The sequence below is a fragment of the Garra rufa genome, chromosome 4 (assembly GCF_049309525.1).
Source record: "Garra rufa chromosome 4, GarRuf1.0, whole genome shotgun sequence".
Taxonomy (NCBI): domain Eukaryota; kingdom Metazoa; phylum Chordata; class Actinopteri; order Cypriniformes; family Cyprinidae; genus Garra; species Garra rufa.
This window is the reverse complement of record NC_133364.1, coordinates 55,015,382-55,024,721: the sequence shown is the minus strand read 5'-3', so window position 1 is coordinate 55,024,721 and position 9,340 is coordinate 55,015,382. Positions and strand designations below refer to the sequence as shown.

Below are 9,340 nucleotides of genomic sequence, written 5' to 3'. Positions count from 1 at the left end.
CCTCCGTTTGTTGCCAGATCCACCTATTATACGTGTATTTTTCCAATTTAGTGTGACACTTTGGGACGTTTATAAAGTGGAAAGTTGAACGTTAGTGTTACTGATATATTAATCTTGTTTAAAAAACACAAGCTTTGAACTTATTTCGGATATCTTTTTCTCTCTTTTTGTAATTGCTTGTTTTTCGTAGCAATATCTGGCAACATTGTACTTTCATAAAATAAAATCTTCTGACGCTAGGCTATATGTAGTGCATTTGAGGGTGTTAATATAGCACAATTTTTTTAACACCCTACTTCGGACCGCGCTAATTTTCAAACCCTGGTTGTGAACTCGTTTACTTTCGGTTTTAAAGACAAGAAGTTCAAATGACACGAACACGGAATTTGGTTTAATCATTTGTAAACATAATGCCAAACATGTTATTAAAAGGCACACTATCTATCTATCTATCTATCTATCTATCTATCTATCTATCTATCTATCTATCTATCTATCTATCTATCTATCGTGCTGTGCAATAAAATAACGTTATTAACCGGTATTTTTTCTAGAAAACCGTTCTCGGAACGTATTGTTTAATGAGGAACGCAAGAACAGAAACGTTATAATATCCCCAGATAGCAAGAACGTTTGGGCCAAATGTGGCTGAAAGCTGTCACGTTTGGCCTAGGTATGGCATGGCTGAGCACATATGGGCCAAACTTGTACCATATATGTTTTGCCATGGCTTTAGAATTGGAGGGAATTTTCATTTGGGTGACTTTTTGTATTAAGGTATATGGCCCATATGACAGTACACAGACAAGAGCCATATTTGGCTAGGCTATGGCACATCCTGAAATATGTTAACTTATGGTTAACATTTGGCTTTTACTTGGAAAAACACACATAACCTGCTATAGTCATGTGTGGCTGGTTTGTGGCAGTCCAAATGTCAGCCCATTCATTCATTCTTCCTGTATTCCTATTGGTGGATTACTGAAAATTTGACAATATATGTCCGTTATTTCCCGCTCTGCTCTACAACAGCCTTTGCCCAGACACACTCTTATTCAGGTAAGTGCAGTTTTGGTGTTTTAAATGTTTTCTAGGGAAGTAATGGTACGCTTATTCGTACAGAAATAAATTGTGTGCTTAGGTATGTGTACCGAACAAACACAGTTTCGTTTTGCCCACGATCATGTGCTGAATTCATATGCGTGAATAAAACGTCACTATACATACCTGCTGTCCAGAAATCATGATAAGATTTGGGTTTTGTTATTTTTGATAAGTCTCATCTTTAAAATTATATCTATTATATCAGAAAATTGAAACGATAAATACCTTTTTGACGCTCTTTGATGTTACGTGACAGACCGCTGTAAGTAATGTTACAGGCGGAGAGCGCATGAATGCGATCATCCTTTCTCCTTTCTACTAGTTATAACGTGATTTAAAAACTAACAAATCTTTCGTCTCACGTAATCTCAATTAGTTTGAATACCGTCGAAAAATGCTAATAAAACTTACCTTTACCACCAGCGAGCACTCATGTCATGGCTTGTTTTAATATTCAAATAATATCTAATACTAATTATATGCTAATAATCTTTTTTCTCTCCTTTTTCCTGACAGATTGTGAAAGAAAGGCTGGTGAGACTTACTAAAAGTATCCATTTTTTGTTTTTTTATTTATTTACTCATTTGACATTTACACCACATTTTATGTTCTGTATTGTACTTCTGTTATTAAAATTGTATTATATTAAAAATGTCTGTGAATCAATTTTGTGTTTAATACGTGTTTAAGATTTACTGTGTAATTGGTATTTTAAATAAATAATAGGTGTGGCATAAATATGGTTAAATTATGGCTTTTGATCTATCAGCCACATGTGGTCCACATAGGGGCCATTGCCCTTTACAGAACTCAGCCATATAAGAATACCACATAAGATCCATATATCAGCCACATCTGTTTTCATGATTTGGCTCATTTTAGGTTGGGTTATGGCACTGTTTTGGTTCGGTTCTGGTTAAAAAGATGTGGACCAGTTTTGGGCCGGGGAACCTAAACTTATCTGGGCCACACTTTAGCTGTTGGTATGGGCCAGATCCGGCCCAGAGGAAATTTGCTGACTGGGTCGATTCTGCTCGGAGTGAACCGAATGGATTTTTTTCCGTTTTTAAGCCCTGAAAGAAACACTTGTGGACATAAACATTGTTATAAATACATGAATGAATAAATGAAAGAATGAATGAATGCATTTAGGGGAAAAAAAGCATAAATAAGTAATTAAAATTATAAATATCACCATTTTTGTAAATAATTGTAAAATAATATTTTTATAAATTAATTCTTTATATATACTTTAATATGTATTTCACCAAGAAAAAGATGACATTACCATTGACATTACTTTTATTGTTCATATGTGTTTCCCTGTAGATATCTATGCACTCTTTGGATTATAGACACAGAAGTGCGTGAACAGGACTTTTATTTTGATCTGGTGGTGTGACGTCATAAGGCTGCTCCGCGCTCCTGCACGTATCCAGTGTTTGGTTTCAGCTGAAGAAAGGTTTGTAGTCTTAACCATTTAGTGTTTTAAATTAATACGCGTTCAGACTATTTTATATGGTTTACAAGCGATTTAAACTTTATAATTATTTTGTGTAACATTGTAATATGTTATCTAATAATGACCGTTATTTTGTGAGTAAAGCGCATTAGGGATGGGCGATACCACTTATTTTGTTTTCGATACGATACCGATATTTTTAAGGCCAGTATCATCGATATCGATACCGATACGATACTTCTAAACTTAATTTTTAAATTATTAAATTTATTAAATTAATAAGAGTAAAATATGTAATTATGCCCTTTTTTTATAACCTTTTACACTTTATATTTGAAATGCATTTTAACATTTAATATGCAACTAATTAAATTTTATTTTCTACACGTGGTTAAAATATGTTTACTTTAGTGGTAACTACAAAACCTACAGTTGAAAATACTTGGTTTCATAAGGGGCTGCCAGTGACAGGCTGTTGCACACATAAAATACAACATTTTTATTCTGCCAGTGTATAATTTATATTAACGTTATTACAAAACATGATCAATGAACTTTAAGTGTTAATTTAAATAAATGTAATTGCACTTGTGAAATGCAAATTATGTAAGCTTCAGTTTCAGTTTGTTTATTGAGAAATAGCTCAAACATTTTTTTTATTTTCTGTCCTCTGATAAGCATTGTACAGGGCTGTCGTTCCCAAAAGCATCAATGATTTCTTATGATACTTTTAGGAAACACAGCCCTGTTTGAATGCACTGTCTAAAGGGAGTGAATGCTCTCTGTGATTGATTGGTTCTGTCTTGCATCATTTGCGTGCGTTCAGATGAGTAGGAAAAGTGTTCTATCGTGAACAGTTATTCTCTAACATAGGTTATGCATCCAATTAAATGCACATTGTACTCCTGGCTTTTTGTTAAATAAACAAAATCACTGGTAAATAAAACACACCTTAGTATCGATATTTTCAATTTGAGTATCGATACTTTCGATACTCGCATCAGTATCGATATATCGATACTTTAGGATCGATATGCACATCCCTAAAGCGCATCCACAGATCAGTCTGATTTCTCTCTCTGTTAGTGATTCAGATCAGAAACACGAATTACAAACTCCGAGTCAATTGAATCGGTTGATTCACAAAATGATTCACTGTTTCGAATCGCCGCTCGCTGAGAGACCTGCTGCTCAAAACAGTGGAAATACAACGAGAACAAACTCAAACATGAGTAATGACAACTTTTACAAACAACTGCAAATGTTTGGTTGTTGTATTGACAACCTTTAAATACAGTAGCTATTTTTAAAGTGTGTAATCGATTAAATGTAATATACTAGTAATCATTAAATGTTAATCAAAATGAAATAGTAAGTTAAAAGGTTTGACTGTTTGTTCAATCAAATAATTTAAGTCCATTAGCTATTACTCTGACTCCCTTACTAGTGCACTGACTACTAAACTAGAGCTGATTGAGATGAACACAGAGATTTAATTTTTTTTATTTAATTTTTATTTTTTTTCTGTAATTACTCTCATCTTAAACAGAGCATTTCCAAACAGAAAAATAACTCCTGGTGGAGCAACTGAGATCCACGGGACACTATTATCAAGATGGTGTTTATTAAAGAGGAGAGTGAAGACGTGAAGATTGAAGAAACATTCAGAGTCAAAAATGAAGATACTCAGGAACAAACAGGTTGGTTTTTATTCTCAAAGCTGGACTATCCTGTGAACTGTCCTCTACATCTTCTCAATTCTTTTGCCTTTGATGGGTGTTTTTCTACTCTGTTTGTCCTCCTGCAGCTTTCTTTTTTGAAAGAATTTCAGCTTCATTTTTTTTCCCTTAAAGTTCTTCTAGTGCTCTGATTTAAAAACAGCATTTGTAGACTTGTGTCTCATTTAATATGTAAATGTTAAGGTGCACCGCTAGGATTGAGTCACATTTTTCATAGGAAATGGTTAAATATATAAAAGTTTTGCATGTGGTCTAACTTGCTCTGATGTAATTATGATGTATGCAAAATAAGGTCTGGTGACAGCCATCACTTTCACTCGACTAGGGCTGCCCCCTTAATAGTTTACTGAATGTTATTCGTCGAGAAGAGGCTTAATCGATTAAAATTTTGTTATTTGGTCAGTCACAGTAAAAATGGTCCATGTCATTATTGAACAGATTGTTAACAGCTGGTTCTTGAGGTCGGCCTAATAACGGTATATCGGGTAGAAAATAAAAACATTTGCCTATCATTCGTCAATCTCACATATGAATTATCATTTGAATATCTTGGGCCAAAGTGGGGCTAAAGGAACAAAAGTGGTGTTAATCCGCGACATCAGCACCGCTGTTTATTTCCCACATTTTCATATCAAGCTACCAACTACCATCGACATATAAAACAATTTTAATGGCAAAAAAAATATTTTCAGACACCAGTAAATTTACATCTGAATTAATGTACGATTGCGACCCGATGGGAATTATGGTCAAGAAGACACACAATGCTAAAGGCTGCAAAAAACATGTTATGCTTATGAAAATACCAGAGACTGCTTGATAAAGAACCTTAAATAATAAATCATTAAAATCAAGTATTTATTTGTTTTCAGTTTTGTGTCCTCCATGTGCTTTTGTTTATATTCTGCATTCGCATTTGTCATACATTTCATATACTTTGTTTAACTCATATAACTGTGATTTTTTTGTTCGTGAGCTCCCTCTGTTGCTTTGGCTAAAAGGGTAACAGTTCAGTGGGACTCAACACCTCTTGCAGTTGCTTAGTGGATATAGACTGTAGTTGTATGTTAGTTGAAACACTTTACATGTTTGAATGTTTTGATGTCTGTTTGTTTTCATTAAACTGCAGTTAACTTTTATTTGTCTTCTTTCACCTTAGATCTGGTGGCACTGAAAGTGGAGAGTGAAGTACTGAATGAAATGGAAGAGAAAGATCATAATTTCATAAATGGAGAAAAATCTTTTAGTTGTTCACAGACTGAAAAGGCTCCCTTAAGAAAAAGGACTCAAAAGACAGGAAGAAGTTATTTAACCTATCAACAGTCTGGAAAGTGTTTCAAACAAACAGAAAGCATTAAAAGACACATGAGAGTTCACACAGGAGAGAAACCTTATGGCTGCCAACAGTGTGGAAAGCATTTCGGTTATAGAAGAAGTCTTAAAACACATGTTAGGAGTCACGTTGGAGAGAATCCCCACACATGCCCTGAGTGTGGACAGGGTTTCCATCAAAAACAACACTTTGAAGACCATATGATAATTCACACAACGCAACCTTACACATGCCCTCAGTGCGGAAAGGGGTTTAATCATAAAGTTCGCTTTGAAGAACACTTAAGAGTTCACACTGGAGATAAGCCTTTTACCTGCAAACAATGTGGAAGAAGTTTCAACCAAAAAGGAAACCTTTACAGACACATGAGGGTTCACTCTGGAGAGAAGCCCTACACCTGCCAACAGTGTGGAAAAAGTTTTAAACGGAAAGGAAACCTTGACAGTCACATAACAGTTCACTCTGTAAAGAACCTTTTCACCTGCCAACAGTGTGCAGTAAGTTTTACTCAAAACGAAAGCTTTACCAGACACATGAGAATTCACAATGGAGATCAGTCTTACACGTGTGATCAGTGTGGAAAGAGTTTTGATGAACATGGAAACCTTGAAGTTCATATGAGGTCTCATAGAGAAAAACCCTACACATGCTCTGAGTGTGGAAAGAGTTTTAGTCAAAAACAACAATTTAAAGTCCATATGAGAATTCACTCTGGAGAGCAACCCTACACATGCCCTCAGTGCGGAAAGAGGTTTAATCATAAACAAACCCGTGAAAACCACATGAGAATTCACACAGGAGAGAAGCCTTTCACCTGCCAGCAATGTGGAAGAAGTTTCAACCAAAAAGGACACCTTAACAGCCACATGGGAGTTCACTCTGGAGAGAAGTCTTTTATATGTGGTCACTGCGGAAAGAGTTTCAGAAATAAAGCAACACTTAAATACCACATGAGGTTTCACACATGAGAGAACTGTATGTTATCAGTGTGACAGGCGTGTAATAACACCATAGAGAGGTCTTTGCTGTAACGTCACTCGAACAAGACAATCTTGAGGTTTACAGAAGCACCCCTGATAAGTTTCAAAATATCTGAGCAGTGAATTTGGGCTTCGTTTACACCTGGGTTTAAAATGTGTTTTGGTTGACTGGATCACAAGTAGACTGTATCTGTACATTTTGTCAAGGGGAGGTTAAATGCATGGGATCTTTCAGATCTTCCGACCAAATAACAGAGTAAGTCTAGAGAAAACGACCAAAGAGGTAAAATAAATAACGAAAAAGACTTAGTAAGTAGTGCTGGTAATAGTGAAAGGGAATCAATAAATTGAGAATGGGAGGAATTAAAAACTGTAGTGCAATTTACAGAGTTGCATTAATAAATGAGTTGAAACAAGCAGATGAGATAAAGTGTAAAAAAGTTCTTGAAGATGGAGAATTGATGGTAATATGTAATAGTAAAGAGCAGAGGAATAGTGATAAAATTAAAATGGTATATGAGCAATGATTCGAAGTTGCAATCAAATAGAAAATAAATTATGGAGGTGTGGAGTAATAACTGGGGTCCCATTAAGTGTGAACATGGGAAATGTAATAGGAGATTGTAGCGGTGGAAAAAAGGGGGAAATGCAAAAGTGAAACCAAAACAATTGTCATGACTGCCAGCGAATAGGAACGTATGTCTAATTTGGGAAGGAAGTGATGTAACTGCATATATAGGGAAGTAGACTCACCATAAGGAGGAGTTTTTTTCCAAGAAGGAAGAGCAACGGGACAAGTCGCGTTTGTCTAGCGTGCAGTTTACACTGTTGCAGCTGAGCGCACATTCACGCACTGTGTAATGCTGGAGCGATCGCCGGAGGATTTAACAGAAATCAATGTCCGAGCGGCAGGACCAGCGCAGAGGCGTGTGTTGTTTTAGGAGCTGAGGAGAAGTGTATTTACCTGGATGCCGTTTGTTCCTTGGAGTAGATCTTCCTCCATTTGCAGTTTGGAAAACTCTTTCACCCTGAAGTTCGCGAGCGGCCGGTCGGATGGCTCATGGCTTGCCGTAAACACACATGCACGTTCACCAACACCACATTCACCCACGCACACTATAACGTATAACTCCCCTTAATGTGAGTATTTTATTTTTCCTGTTATTATTTCTGATTCAGTGGGCGATTAACATTAATCTTGTTTGTATTTTACTTTTTTCCCCTTTTCTTTTTCTCTCTTTTTATTGGTTTTGAATTGTAAATGCTCAGAGAACTGGACTATCGAAACTGCCGATCTGAATGCAGTTTTAGATTGGAGCCCGCGGTCGCCGCAGTACTATGGATTATCTAGTCAAGTGGGTTTTTTTTTATTTTATGATGATTTTTTTTTCTTTGAATGATTAAGGTGTATGCGAAAACACCTTCGTGTGAACTAATCATTTGGTGTTATTTTTATTTATTTTTATTTTTTTTCCCTCTCATGTGGAAAATACATTTGAATTGAACTGAAAACTTTTCTTTCTCTGTGTATTCATTTCCTAATTTAAGTGGTATAATCCCATGCTATTGTGATAGTGTATGTAATAGGTGGCTTTTAGAGGCTATCTGGGACTCATTATTTTATTTTATATTTTTGGCAGGCTTATTCCTGTCTGGCGCCCGAATATTTTGAGTTGGTAAACTCATTTTCTATAAAAACTGTTTATCTGGGTGCCGCCACCGTTACAGAAGTGGCGCCCGAACAGGGACTTGAACTGAAAAAAAAACTTGAACTGAAAAAAAAAAAAAACTTGAAAAAAAAAAAAAAAATTAAATGTGATCACTTGAATGTCTTTACTTGAATTCTGAACTGTTGTTAAAAAGAAAAATGTGGAACTGTGCATTGTAGTTTATTTGTTTTTTTGTTATTTTTCTGGTGCCCCAAATTGCCCCAAAAACCCCACATATACATGCCAGAAAGTCCTTTTTGATTTTTATTTGATCAACATTTCATATTGCCCACAGATTTACACACCCCCACACATACACACTACAAACATGGCCACTACCCCTCCTTCACCTTCGACGTCTGTGGAAATCGAACCTCCAGACATGTCAACTCCCGTCTGGCCACCTGAACCCCCAGATATAGCAACTCCAGTCTGGCCACATGTGCAACCAAGACTTGTTTCTCCTTCTCCTGTTCCCACCTTCCCCTTCACGCCAACTCAGTTCAGCAGTCCCCACCCCAGGACTCAGGTGCACTTTGCTCCTCCACTTCCAGGTGGCACTGTTTCATTCCAGCCGGATCCAATGCAACTCTGCACCTCCATTGAAACTTCACCACCTTCCTCTGTGTCACAGCAGCGTCTGCCAGGTCACCTTCCCACTCCTGGAAAGGAAATTTATCAGCTTACTGCCCATGTACAAGGAAATTGGGATCATTTATTTGACTGTCTAAAACAGCAAGGAAAAGCTGTGAAAGAACTCACCCAAGAATCTGCAAAATCCACTTCCCTGCACAAAGCAAAGCTTGCAACACTGGCCGCCAAAATAGATGGTAACTATCAGCAAATCTTGGACACGATAACTGCACAGAAACGAGATGAGGGTGAAAGCACAGATCAACTGACTAAAGCCATGAAGGTGATGTTGACAGGAGAACTCCAGAAAAGTGAAAGTACCTTAATTTCTGAAGTTCGCTTTATGGTAGAACAAGTTCAGCTGGAATTGCAAAAGGAT

At 36.6% G+C, this 9,340-nt stretch overlaps 1 protein-coding gene across 1 annotated transcript; it reads left to right on the top strand.

Annotated features, from left to right (window-relative positions):
* The first annotated feature begins 4,147 nt into the window (after nucleotides 1-4,147).
* LOC141334164 (uncharacterized) lies at nucleotides 4,148-7,195 on the top strand. Its single transcript, XM_073839296.1, has 2 exons — nucleotides 4,148-4,267; nucleotides 5,466-7,195. Exons 1-2 carry the CDS (start codon nucleotides 4,183-4,185, stop codon nucleotides 6,605-6,607), a joined length of 1,227 nt encoding a protein of 408 aa, XP_073695397.1. The 5' UTR covers nucleotides 4,148-4,182; the 3' UTR covers nucleotides 6,608-7,195.
* Nucleotides 7,196-9,340: the final 2,145 nt, after the last annotated feature.

Coding starts and splice junctions, on each gene's coding strand:
- LOC141334164 (XM_073839296.1), top strand. CDS start 4,183: ATGGTGTTTATTAAAGAGGAGAGTGAAGACGTGAAGATTGAAGAAACA. Junction 4,268..5,465: donor AGATACTCAGGAACAAACAG/GTTGGTTTTTAT, acceptor CTTTCACCTTAG/ATCTGGTGGCACTGAAAGTG.